Consider the following 14,607-nt stretch of genomic DNA (forward strand, 5'->3'; position numbering starts at 1 on the left):
GTTTGGCAAGCACTGAATTATTAAAATGTTATATGTTTTCAATAAGATACTGGAAAGAATTTCTGTTAATATTTTGAAATGCCAAATTTATCTCCAATTATAGAATCACTCACATGTTTTTGTAACTCATAAAGTTTCAATATTGGCTGAGAGGGTGTTTTTTTTGAAAATCAAAGTGATTTTTGTTTGTCTATCTGCTGTTGGATTTGAACAAGGATTTGTTTGTGCTCTGTCAATTTTTGAGATCTTTGAGCATGTCATTATATGATGTGTGGCACTTTGATGGAGGAACACAAAGACAGATGAACTAGGAAGCGAAGTCATTTGCTGTGTGATGAATGTCAAAACAATTAACATCATTTTGAAGAGTCACACCCCCCTCTCAGTCAACAGTGCTTTCATCACTAAACACAAAGCACACGCCCCCTGATTGTGTATTAACCCTATGACCTTTCTTCTAATTGTATCTCAATCATCTTCATCTCCCTCAATGAGACTGAAGACTTTCAAAAAGAAATGATTTAATTTTTGTGGCCTTTTAAAGGCTTACTGTCCATGCAGGGATGAAATATCATGCAATAGTGCAACATCAGGTACTTCAATAGCAACTGACAGAATGCATTAGCATTTTGACATTTGGATTATTATTATGTTTGAAAAACATCCAAAGAATAATCTTGGTTTAGACCATTTGAAATACCTGATTTTCCTAATTAATGGTTTCTAAACCAATACATAACATATCCTGTAGTTTGTAGATTGAATATACTTGTTTTTCTGATATTTTTGTAAAGGTTTTGGAAACCAACACACAATGACTGTCATGTCACCATATATTCACTCCAATGGAAAATCAGCAATATGATGTGAACTGAAAAATCATTAACAGTGCATCAGTATTGCTATTTGACACATTAGAGATTTTTCTGTAACACTTTACACTGTTACATTTTTTAATATTAGTTAATGCAATTTTTTTTAATTAATCAAGCAATTAACATATATATATATATATATATATATACACTCACAATTTTTTTTAAATCAAGCAATTAACATATACATATATATATACACACACACACACACATTTTAACATTTAATGAGTTATAATGTTATAATTTAATGTTCTTTGAATAAACATGAATTACTAATGAATAAGAGTGTATTGTATAGTAGTATATATTTATATGCAATATATTTTTATATATATAGTAAATATATTATTAATCTAACAAATGCTGTAAAAATGTTATTCATTGTTAGTATGTGATATCTAATGCATTAGCTAATGTTAAAGGATTAAATCTTACAGTAAAAGTGTTACTGGGTTTTCATAATCACGCACTTGGTGCAGAAAGAGTATCACTTTAATCATAAATAATACAGGCAAATAATCTGCTTTATATTATTTGTTGGAAGTTTAAGTAAGAATTAAAGGAATACTCACTCTGCATGTTCCATAGACTGGTAAAGCACACAAACAGCTCTTACCAGCTCATGGAAAACGCATCTTTATTTGGATGCAACTGAAGGAGACATTGGCATAACCTTGTCACAACATTCCCATGGTTATCTTAATGTCGGAAAATGTTGCCATGCGAATGCTGTAAGTTGGTTATGTTTTGAACTGGGGAAGGGGGGGCTATTTTAAAAATGGGTTTAATAGTAAGTCAGACAAAAGATGTCACCTGGATCCTTCTGATCCTTCTGAGATTTCTCTACTAAAAAGAAAGAAAGAGAAAAAAAGGAAGAGGGAGGGGAGAAGAGAGAAAGAAAGGGAAAGAGAAGGAAGAAGGGGTCAGCTTTTATTTTGTTTCAGATGTGAGATCTGATGGGGAAGTATAGAGGGAGAAGGCAAGAGGGAAAAAGAAAGAGGCATTGAAGGATAGGACTGTCTAACCCCGTAAGACCTGTAGTTCACTCATTCCACGAGGGAATGCATGAAAGAAGTTCTACAAGAGTGGTCGCGTTACCCTGGGAAAACAAACCATTTCAACAGGGGTGTAAAAGTACAGAGAAATTATATTTGAATTCAAAAATCAATGCTGTTAACTATTACTAAATGTAAAACATACTTGAGAAAACATAAAGAAAGTTTTCCACATTTAACTTTAATGTTAAAGGTATAGCGGAGGATGTTTTACTTCCTGGTGGGTAGTCTAAACTATTGGTCCTCCTAATTGTCAATCATTCTGGTGAATCAATCAAACTTTTCAAAAAGTGGAGAGGGCGGGTCTTATCTAAAATTTGGAAAGATCCTCCGCTATACCTTTAAACTTTGGCATTAATTAGTTTGTTAGCTTGGGATGATGGACATTAAATATTAATTACCATTTAAAAGTTTAGGGTCTGTACAATCTTTTTTTAAAAATTTTTTTAAGAAATGAATACTTTCATTCAGGACGGATGCGTTAAATATTCAAAAGTAACAGTACAGACTGTTACAGTGTTACATTATTATTTTTCAAATAAAGCTGTTCTTTTGACATTTCTATTTAAAGAATCATGGGAAAAAAAGGTTTTCCACAAAAAACATTAAGTTTTCTACATTGATAATAATAAGAAATGTTACTTGAGCAGCAAATCAGAATGGTTTCTGAAGGATCATGTGACACTGAAATCTGGAGTAATGGCTGATGAAAATTCAGTTTTACCATCACAAGAATAAATTACATTTTAAAGCATATATAAAATAGAAAACCATTATTTGAATAGTTTATGATTATTATTATTATTATATATTGATAAAATAATAAAGGCACAAAACTTTTGAACTTGTATTCTGAACTTGTATTCTGTTTTTTTTAAGAGGAAAAATTGTAACCATGACCTATGGAATATGCACTTTCTACTTTTTACCATTTCAAAGTATGAGTACATTCATCTTTATTAGTAGTTCAATAAAATGGAAATTTCTGTATAGTAATATGGTATATCCAAGTACTTTGCACCCCTGCTTTTACAATCTTGCACCAGAAACATGTCTAAAACCAAGTTTGACCCAAAAACAGAAATAATAAACCAAATCACAAACAGAAAAACAGTGAAGACCCACAGTGATAAGCCGCTTGAGTGGATAACAGTCAAAAACACACACAACTCGTGGTCAAAAACATGATTAGAAACGCAATGACTCCATAAAGCTGCGTCAAAATCCCTGTTTTGTTCCTGGGTTGGAGATGATTTGAATTATTTATCTTCACCTTGTACCTGACCAGTACTGTAAACCTGGCACACGTTGATAAAAGGACATGGGGAGGAGTGACTTACACAAAAGCAAAGTAAAAATGCATTCAAGTCACAAACAGAAAGAATAAGCAGAAAACGGAAAGAAAGGCTGCCACACCGACTCAGCTGGACAGGATGGTCTGATCAAAGTGACAGCAAGACCTGTGGCTGAATCACTCAACCTAAAATTCAAGCGAAACACTTAAAGAAAAAGGCAAGCAGACTGCAAGCAAGAAAAGAGGATGGTGCCGGTCAGGGCGTGAGAGAACAACTGTTTGTGAAAAGTGCTTGAGAACGAAAAAAAAACGAAAAAACGAGAAAAGAAAAAAGGAGGGGTGGCGGGAGTGATGGAGTGTCTCCGGATAAGCAGGGTACTCACGAATGGTTAAATCCATCACTTGTGACGCCAAACAGAAGACAGGATGCTCATACATTTCTCTCTTTTTCCCTATAAAAGAGGATGGGGGCATGCAAGAGCAAGGGGTCAGAGGAGAAAGAGAGAGAGGAAGAAGCACAACGGCTGCATGGGCACTACGGGGCTTTTGACCAAATCTAGTTGCATGCAAAGTTGCCTGGCAGGGTTGATAAAAAGCCTAGCAACTATTAAAATCAGTCAATCTGATGTGATCTGTAGGTCAGTATGCATGAGGCTAGAAGAAAATGGTCTCTACAGTCGGCTAAAGCAAGCCAGAAAATAACATAATTTGTGATTATTTGAGTGTTTCTGGACCATTTCACTCTAGGCAGTTCTTTTATCCTTTATATACTAGGACCAAGCCTGAATTTTAAACTTAATTGTATGCACAAAAACTTGATGAATGAAAAAATGCATCTCTATAAACTTATTCACATTGAGTCCAAAACATCATATTGTAACAATATATGACTACCCAAAAGTTTGAAATAATAAAAGAAGTATCTTATGCTCACCAAGGCTGCATTTATTTATTTTTTATGAAAAATACAGTAAAAAGAGTAATATTGTGAAATATCATTACAATTTAAAATAACTATTTTCTATTTGAATATAATTTCTATTTTTAATATATTTTAAAATGTAATGTATTTTCAGCATCATGACTCCAGTCTTCTGTCTCACATGATCCTTCTATGATTAGAAATCATTCTAAGATGCTGATTTGGTGCACAGTTATTATCAATCACAGTTATTATTGGTGTACATTTTTTTTACAGGGTTCTTTTTCTTACAGCATTTATTTAAAATCGAGATCTTTAGTAACATTATTAATAACTTTACTGTCACTTTTGATCAATTTATAGCTGCTGAAAATCCAGCTTTACCAGAAAGAAAAAAAAAAATACTTAAAAAAATATATTAAAACAGAAACAGTTCTTATTAAATTTTATTAATATTTCACCGTATTACAGTTTTTACTTTTGTTTTGTTTTTTGAAACAAATAAATGCATACTTAGTGAGCATAAGATACTTCTTTCAAAGATATATAAAAAAATAAAAATACTGTAATTATTCCAAACCTTTGACCGGTATGACCTATTTTCAAAATGTCAAAAAATTTCCATTGGACACATTGCAAATAGTTTTGGCTTAAAAAAAAAAAAAAAGTGTTTTGTTTTGTTTTGGTTTAGTCTACCATTAGTCTTACATGTAAGTTTCACCAGCTAAAAGCTTTGGTCTCTGGAAAATACTTTATTTTGAGGATGTGTTGCAAACTATTGGTCAGTTCAGGTTAGTACAAAAGTCACATTCAGTTTAGTGTTCAGCAATCAAAAGGTCGATAGGGAACAACACAGACATCATCTGGCTAACAGATACTAAGGGCTTCACCTTCAGTATCTGCAGTGCCCAGTCATATTTCTTCATCGACATGGACGGGCACTGAACAATAATTAGAGAAAATTAAATTCCAGACCAAATTAAAGCATTTGTCCAATCAACATGGCTATTATTTGGCATCAAAGACCCCCCGTGTGTGAGCCACAGTTCTGCTGTCCATGTCCATGAAAGAAACCGTCTCACTTGCAACAATGTGTGTTGCTTGAGTGGGCAATCCCAGCTTTGCACTGTATATTGGCTTCTCGAAACTGGCTCAACAAGAGAGGGCTCCAAATAAGACGAAAAGCCAACAAACAAGAGCAAAAGCAGAGAGGGAGGGAGCAGAAAGAGAGAAAGAGCGAAGGAGAAGGAAAGAAAGAGAAAATAGACAAAGACTAGTAAAAAGGCAGTGATTCTGCAATCAACATATGAAGCAGGGGAGCTGGAAAGGTGATGAAGAGCTGGAAAGGAAAAGTATATATTTTTTTGCAGTAAAGTAATTTTAGACCTGAAAGCTAAACCACAGGATAGAGGCAAACATCCACAGAGGGCAGCGAGGAACCATCGAGCAGAGCAATATGGCACTGAGGCCAGGGTTTGAGAGAGGGAATTGAATGCATTTTTACATACTTCTAGAAACAGCTAAAACAAACCTGCACCAACACAACCTAAAACCTTCAAAAAGCAAGGCATACGTTTAAAGGCCAGGGTGTAATCATATAAACGTTAAATAAACATAATATTAATAATAATAATAACTATTATTATTATTATTATTATTAATACAATGTATTTGTATAAAATACATTTGTAAAAAAAAACAAAAAAAAAACACTATCATATTTTAAAATCATCAGAAACTGTAATTTACTCTTCATCTATTTATCAAAGAATTCAGCTATTTATTTAAGAAAAAAAAAAAAAAACATTGAAAAAAACCCCAAAACAACAACATTTCCTGTGTACTCCAACAAACCACACACTACAGAGAGTTATCTCATGTTTCTCAGAAGAATTAAAGCATATCTATGTTGTGGTATCGCCAGCATTCTGTCCACAATACACAGAACTAATAGAGATAAGACAACATAAAAAGCCATTACACACCAACAGTTAACTACTGCTTCATTGTAAGCATTCCTATTATTCAAAAAAATCTCCCAATATACTGGTTAGTTGAGCATCACGGTTGTTAAGCACTGCTACTAAGAGAGGAAAATGTCAAGTACTACACTATTAATGAGAGGAGAAAAACCCCTGCTAAACAGGACTATGTGCTTCCTACCTTCCACCTTGGCATATTCTGAGAGACGCTGGTAGTTCACTAAAGCTGCCTGCTCCAGACATTTACGGATCACTGCCTTCACCTCGTCCTGAGGTACAGGTGTCACAATGTCCTTCATTAAGACCTGCAAAACCAAATTACAAATCAATTGCATACGCTTTTGCTTCTAGGTCTGTTTTTACTTTGTGTCATACGCTTTTTTAATACATACATACAACATTTGATTTATTTATTTGGTGTAAAAAAGAGCAGAAGATAAAAATGGCACCACACCCTCTCAAGCAGAGACAACGTGGCTTTTAAGGCTCCTTCTGGGCGTCCAAATGGAAAGCAATACCTCCAGAGAGAAAATTTAACAGACAGTGTTTAAAACCGCATTGAACCATTGAGAAATAAGACATTACATATACACATTTTAAATTTGTTTGAAATAAATGAGAATTTCCAGTTTCATCAATGTGATAGCTTAGGCCACACTTGTTGAATGTTTCTAGTTTTCTCCTTTTTATTTAAATTGTTTTTAGGAGAAATTGATATTTCGTTTGCTTTGAGGGATTAATGTGTATTGTCTGTTTGTTTATTAATTTGTGTTTATTTATTTATTTTATTTAATGTTATTTGCCCATATATTTGTATTAGAGGTGGTACGTTGTCTCTTTATGTGTGCATTAAAGATAATTCGTTACTAGAATGCACGCAAGTAATTGAATGAAAAAACAATTAGACAGAGATTGGAGTTAAACATTTTTTATTTAATTTTGTTTTGAATTATTGCTTATCTTCCCATGGTTCCGAGTTTCAGAGGCCTGTTATTAAAAGGACGGGGCATTTTGCCGGGAATTATGGGAAATGTAGGTTTTGGGACAATGTTTGTTTGGGTCGTTTGTTAATTTGAATGTGTTGTGTATTAAGTAAATTTTTGTGTGTTTAAATTTATTTTCATTATTGCTTTATGGTGAATGTGATTTCATATGTTTATGTTTATAGAGTTATGGTGCCCTTGTTATTATAAAATGGTTTGCTCTGTTTCGTTAAAATTTCGACTTCATTTTCTGTGGCTGTGTTAGTTCTGGTGTGGGATCCCAAACATCTGAAACCCAGAACTCAGTCATTTGCTGGTTTCACATTTATTAGTTACAGTTTCTTTTGTTTTGGTTCTTTTTCTTTTTCTCTTCTTCTGCACCGTTTCGTGATCAGTACATTATAATTAATTTTTGCAGTCAATAAAACAAGATTTTGATGGCTCAACGAATGTCTCTTGAAATGTTGTGGAAGAACCCTTACAATCAAGATATCCAGTCATCTCACAGCCAGTGTCACATTTACATTACATGAACATTTATGTATTTAGCAGTTTCACACTACTGTGAAAATTAAACACATACATAGGTCTATGTATATATAAAAATATTTATAAATATTAACAGCTATATATATATATAGCTGTTAATAAGGTGGTATTATGTGATGCTGTGTAGACTGACAGCAATGTACCTGAAGTGTGTGATCTGGTTTTCCAGCAGCACGCGCAGTCGTTCTTTGATCTCCTCGAAATGTTCCTTCTCTTCTACTGAGACAGTACCGATTCCATCAGGCCTGAGGCAACACACACACACACACACACACACACACACACACACACACACACACACACACACACACACACACACACACACACACACACACACACACACACACACAAGAGCAGAAATGAATGCCACTGCTTCCCTCATTAGGGTAACAAGGGTCACAGAAACTAACACTGGGTTTCATGAAGGGATCACGAACAGGCCAGACACATGAATATTCTACTAGCACTATAAATAATTTTCCATTTATGGCTGCCGTGCTGTTCAGAAGATATGTGTCAGTGAGAGATTCAGACAACCTGCTCAACTCTGTAATTAACCATACAGATTACTACAGAAATAATAATAATAATTTTAAAAAACAGAGAGAAAATAAGACTATTTTAAACTTCTGAAAAAGCCCTATCCTTTTGGGTGTATTTGCATGTGCATACGTGTTCATTTGTGCAAGTTATTTCACTTTTGCATGCACTTGAGAGCAAAAACCTTATTCACCAACCACCAACAATCTAGTTTACCATGTACTATCTACTATGACTGAAATAGCACTGTGCCATGTGTATGTAAATTAAGTCATAGTGCTATTTGCATAGTGCAATTATTATTGTCCACAGAAAACAAGCAAAAATAATAGTAATACATCTTTAAAAGAGACATTTGGGTATATTTTTTAGTGATCACTGCCCAGAATCGGTCTGTAAGATGTGCAAAACCACCGTGCATTGTAAACCAGATGCTTATAAACGAACTGTAGTGTGTGCAAATAAACGATGCTGTCAGTGGGTGCAATCCCTAGTGTGTTTCCCTAAATGTGTATCTGTGTATCATCCCCTCCTCAGGCAAGGCTTTTTGGAAGGGCCTAAACTCAGTCCCCCTCCCTGTCGTGTCCATGGTCATATAAAGAATCCTCCGCAATACAAAGACATTGGCGAGGATTACCACAGCCCACTGCAACCAGCACTCAGGTCTTCAACCTCTCACCACATACACACTCACAGGTTTCTTATTGTGACTCTATAAGAGAGAGAGAGGCTGTGGGAATCAGTTCACATCAGTGCCACTCCTAAACTTATTAGTCAAATTACCATGATGCCAAACATCACTTATGTTTTCAAAAACTGAAATATAACACTTATTTTACCACGCTGATGTTCATGCATTTGATCTCTAGATTTGAGAATCATACGAGACATGTACACCTCTCACTCTCTCTCACATCTAGCTGACGCATACGACAACGGAAGCTTTTAAGGTGTTTTTGAGAACAAGAAGAGGCGACCCGGTCACCGATCACCCCCCCCCCCCCCCCACCCCCACAGAGCGATGGACCCCGTCTGGTGTGACAGCCGTGGTGGTCCCCTCTGAAATCCCTGCCCCCCACCCTCTTGCTTTTTCCCCGCTGTCCTTCAGCGTGCGCTGGGCTGACATGGGGAGTGGACTGATGAGGAGCGTGTCATGTCTCCTGCTCCTCAAACCGCTGTCACTGCGACCCGCGCCTCCACTGTCACATACACTCTGCTCACAGCCCTCCTTCCGTCTACCATGTCACAAACGATAAGGAGCCGGGCCCTTTGGTAACATTCTGCATGAGCGTGCGTGTGTGTGTGTGTGTGTGTGTGTGTGTGTTAAACTACGTGCAGGTGACATACGTCGGCTGTGAGTGTGTTTCTGTTCTAGCTGTGTGTCACAACAAAACTGATTGATAAAAGATGGACCAGCAGGAAAAAAAAAAACTTCTCTCTGTGTCGAAAAAAAGAAAATAAAACACAACTACAAAAACAAAACTACAAAAAAACAACAACAAAAAACACACAGAACAAAATACAAAACTACGACTAAAAAACAAAAACACAAATACAACCTGAAAAACAAAACACAAAACAATACTACAAACACAAAAAAAACAAATACGAATTAAAAAACAAAACAAAACACAAAACTACAAAAACAACAACCAAAAAAAATCCTTATATCCACTTACAAAAAAAATAATAATAATAGTATTACCATTTTTTGTTTTGGACATTGGACCATGGTATTATTATTATTGCACATGCACCATCCATGGTAATATCCTGATATTCTTTTAAGCACTTTAGACTACTGTGAAAGAATATTATGTCAATCATTCAATATCAAGATATCTAAAATGCCATGGTATTACAATTACTGTACTATGGTTATTTTAAGGTGTCACGATAAGCAATTGAACAAGAGCATTTATGCCATTTCATATCCTTCTAAAAACACTACATGATATCATGCACACATAATAGTGTGCTATGAGCCTTATATGGTTATCCAGATAATGATATATGATAATGGTGCAGTAGTATCTTGTCAAACAACATTAGAGATCCACAATCACCATTTGTAACACTTGTAGATTATTTGGCTTCAAATATATATCAGAATAGGAATTCAATGCCAAGAGGTTCAGGTTGTGGGTCATGTCAGTTATAAAGAGTGTGGTTGGCTGGACGTGAGGTTTTGGCACAAGCAGACAGGCTGGAGAGAGGCCTTGGACAGTTTGGAAAGAGAGATGGAGAGACCTGTCATCCTGTCAGCCATGACCTTAAGGCACTATCCATAGTGTCCCTCATCTCTCTCTCTCTTTACCCTCCATGTATCTCACTGGTTCGACACATGTCTATCACATTCTGTTTCCCTGCCGCACCCTTACTTTTCTCTCTCTCCCTCAGACAGTTACAAATTCGCACATACGGTGGTGTCCAAAAGTCTGACACCAGTCGTTCTTCTTAGAAAATAATTTCTAGAAAGTCGATAAATACTAAAACAAATCTGAAATTTGATAAAATTATATATTATTTTATATATTATTTTATCAAATTTCAGAATTGTTTTAGTATTTATTTCTTAAAACAATTCTGGGAAAATTTTTTGATAAAATAATATATAAAATAATACTATATATATGTATATATATATACACACACACACACACACACACACATATATATATACACATTACACACATACACAATAACATGTAAAAAAACACACACAATGGAACAACTATTCTCACACACTTATTAAAGGAAGAAATAACTTATTTGCCCCCTTCCCTCACTTCCATCCCCCAGTTTCATATGTTGAGGACGGGCCTTAACGCTAATCCACACCCAAAAGAGTGGGTTGCATTTACATTCTCACCTTTTGGAGCCTGTGAGCACCTGCGACTTAGACTCCCTTTTTCTCCAGACCTCCATGATTTTGTTCTCTTTCTTAGAGGGGGTCAAGGGCTCAGGGGGGGAGGGAAACAGAGAACTAAGCAGCTCGGTCTCTGACACGGGCCATTTTAGTAACTCAATCACTCTTTGGCTTCATATCCCACACACACACACACACACACACACATTGACAAAGGTGCACATTCACAAAGGTTATCAGAAGATGGTGTGTGGGTACATGAGAAATAAAAGAAGAAGAGAAATTACATGAATCATGCATGCAAATAATAATAAAAATAAATGCAAAATATAAAAACGGTAACTAGCTAAATAATAATAATAATAATATATACAGTATATGTATAATTATAGATTTTTTGTTAAATAAGTCACATAATTAAATATTTAATAATTATGTTTAACATTTTTAAATATGAAACTATATATTTGTTTTATATATTGTAAATATATTTGTATCTCAAATAAAAATAATTGAAATAATACTGAAAAACTAAATAAACACACAATGAAATCTTGTTAGAAGGGTAGTTTTGGACTCCTGTGAACCAAGTAATGAGGCAACTTGAGCTTTTTTGTAAAAGCATTGAAACTACTGTGGGATTCTGGGAGAGAAGCATTATTACCAGTGACCAACCACAAAGCTATGATGAGAAGAGATGGGGTTTCTATGAAACACTTTGGCAGCCAAAAAAAAAAAAAAAAAAAAAGAGTCTGTGCTCTTGGTCTTAAGTTACCTCTGTTTCTGCCCATGTGTGGACAGTGGATGTACAGACAGATAAAAGGGCAGGATGGTGAAGAGCGATGGAGTGATTTTAGGAGGGAGAGAATAGACAGAGCTTCAGGTGAGAGTAGGATGAATGACAAAGAGAGAACATGAGAGATAAATGGTTTGAGAATTAATGTGGCTCCAAATGAGAATGAAATGAAGTGGGTGTTAAGTAAGGAGTGAGAAATAGATAAAGAGAGTGAGAGCGGCGCTACCTGTTGCCGTGCACGTGAGAGGCGCAGAAGGCAAAGCTGTAGTGGAGTAGTGTGGGGTCGATCATGGAGCCTTTCTCTGCCCTCTCCAACAGGTCACTCAGGTAACACAGGTGCCTGTGACACCCCCGCACCCCGTACCTGGCGCAGTACTCATCTAACACAAACACCTGGCCTGGACTGAACCAACCCTGAGGCACACAACCAGACCCAAAAAGGGGGAGGTTAGTAGTGTAAAAAGAGGAATACATGATAATACAAATAGGACTGCTCTAACTGTATAAAACTGAATTGAAAGCTCAGTTACCAAGCAGGAGTATGAATCGTTGAGTCTGTGGTCCAGTGTCAACCGCTGAACCATCTCAAACAGCGAAGAGTGGTCAAAATTGCAGGGGTTAGCGGAGATGAACTCGTCCATTCCATGTTTCTGTGCTCGGTCTGCATCTGTGTGTATGTGTGCATGTTAACGTATGGAGACAGAGACAGGCTTTACAAAGCATTCACATCTCAGTGTCGCAGGAGCACGCACTCCTTAGAGGAAGATCTCTAAGCTGAGCCAGATATCAGGCTCAAAAGTGTCATTGTCAACTTGCATTACAGTGTAAAGTCAATCCAAGGTGCATTACAAGCAATAGAAGTGCAAAATCAAAGTCAGAGCAGGTGCTCATTTTAGAGGCATCTTTCAACACAAAGAAATTTTGATATTTGTTTTAACTCTTAAACAAAACAACAACAATAAGATATCACAATTATTTTAATCTTTTGCCAGCCATATAAGCCTATATATTTGCTTGCTGAGGGAAACAGTGATCTGTTTACAAGTTACTGGACTATGAGGGATGGTTATAAAGAGCTACTTTAAGTACATTTTGTATCCTTAATTCATTAGCCTATATATTTAATTATATAGAAGATACTACTTAATTACGTAATTATATACTTTAAAAGAAAAAGGTTTATTTAGTTCCACATTTAAAAGAAAAAAAATCATTTTAACTCTATAACAACAACAGCAACATGACACTTTTTTCATTTTTTGACAGGCTTATATTGAGAGGGAAGTAATGAAAGTTACTGGACTACAGTGAGCAATTATGATAAAGTGAACAATTATAATTATGAGCAATAATTTTGAGGAATTTTAATACGTTTAGGTTTAGAATATTTGTTTCTTCTGCATGTTTGCTGAACTTTTGATGGACACTGATCTAATTTTAACCCTAAACGTCAAGTAAAAACAAAGAAGTTGAAATTGGTGGTTCAACAAGACAATCAGGCAATATTAACAAAAACTTTTGACTTAGGCCTACATGACTAAAATTACTAATCTAGTAAGAGCAACAGGGCAGAATTGCTGCTTGTTGATTTTAAGCATTGATTGTATGCAATTTATTTAAATCCAGTTTCTACATGCGTACAATACCTATCCTTTCATTCTATACGAATGCATACGGAAAGCTATTGGGATGGCTTATTTAACCTTTTTAATTAATAAATGATCAATTCAACTGCCAAATCGCATCAAATTATATGCCAACATTGTTATATTATTGGCTTGTATTTCCCACTAGAATTTTTTTCTTATTTGGCTTGGTAATCCTGCAGGACCTGTCTGAGCCAGTGTTCCTAAGCAAACAACAACTCTAGGTTGACGCTTTCCCCTCCCTCCCCATTCATCGCTCTGTCCGCAGGCCTCTGCCCCCCCTCAGGGCAGCCCTAATTAAAGAAACCCAGGGCCTCTAAACCCCCCTACCCTCACCATCTATTGTCCATTAAAGAGACTAAATAAATTCAACAACACATTTTCGCTTTCCTCTGCAGTCGGTAAGCTTAGGTATTACATCTGGGCCTGCACAAATAAGCAGGGCCGTTTCTTAATCCTGCCACTGGTCAGGGGCTATTCTTATTCTAATACCCCGTTTCTGCCAGAGGCTTTAGAGCTTCACTGTATGATTGAGCCATTCAACAGACACCTCCTTCTGTTGCTGGTTTACATGTTAAATCAAGAACAAGACTTGCTAAGAATAATTGCTTAACTGTATAATAGAGGATTTTTCCTTGCATGATATACAGTATATGCATTACAAATTTGGCTTAAATTATTGTTTATATGTAGAATAATTTTGGTAGCCCTTACAATATCGTTCATTAATAACTTTAAATGGATAGTCCACCCAAAAATGAAAAGGTTACACTTTATATTAAAAACAAAAAAATATGAAGAAAGAAATGGAACATGAGGGTGTTTAAATAACGACAATTTTCCTTTTTGGGTGGACTATTCCTTTAACAAGCATTATCATATAATATGGTGCCTATCAGTTCGGTAGAGGGAAATTTCATAATATATTTTATATTACAAAAAATGGAGCACAAAAGTACTGAAAATCTGCGATTTAATTATTTTAATTTTATTTTAAATGTTAAACTTTATTTAAAAATATGTTAAAAAAGAGAGAGACCGAGATAAATGTAAATACAGTAAATAATACATAAAAATATATTATATAAATATA

At 35.4% G+C, this 14,607-nt stretch overlaps 1 protein-coding gene across 10 annotated transcripts in view; it reads right to left on the minus strand.

The window, feature by feature from the left end:
- cadpsa (Ca2+-dependent activator protein for secretion a) overlaps positions 1-14,607 on the minus strand; it is a 137,491-nt gene that overhangs the window by 38,033 nt on the left and 84,851 nt on the right. For 4 of the 10 annotated variants that reach the window (XM_082156080.1, XM_082156073.1, XM_082156079.1 and 1 more), the window contains exons 13-18: positions 12,399-12,535; positions 12,095-12,282; positions 7,807-7,908; positions 6,586-6,649; positions 6,313-6,436; positions 3,611-3,679 (exon numbers count right to left, since the gene is read on the minus strand). In XM_082156080.1, coding sequence (XP_082012206.1) covers positions 3,611-3,679; positions 6,313-6,436; positions 6,586-6,649; positions 7,807-7,908; positions 12,095-12,282; positions 12,399-12,535 — 684 coding nt within the window. Of the gene's footprint in view, positions 1-1,691; positions 1,725-3,610; positions 3,680-6,312; positions 6,437-6,585; positions 6,650-7,806; positions 7,909-12,094; positions 12,283-12,398; positions 12,536-14,607 lie in introns of all 10 variants that reach the window. The other 6 variants (XM_082156072.1, XM_082156078.1, XM_082156077.1 and 3 more) reach the window with 3 other exon arrangements.

The sequence above is a fragment of the Leuciscus leuciscus genome, assembly GCF_965113295.1.
Source record: "Leuciscus leuciscus genome assembly, chromosome: 23".
Lineage (NCBI taxonomy): Eukaryota > Metazoa > Chordata > Actinopteri > Cypriniformes > Leuciscidae > Leuciscus > Leuciscus leuciscus.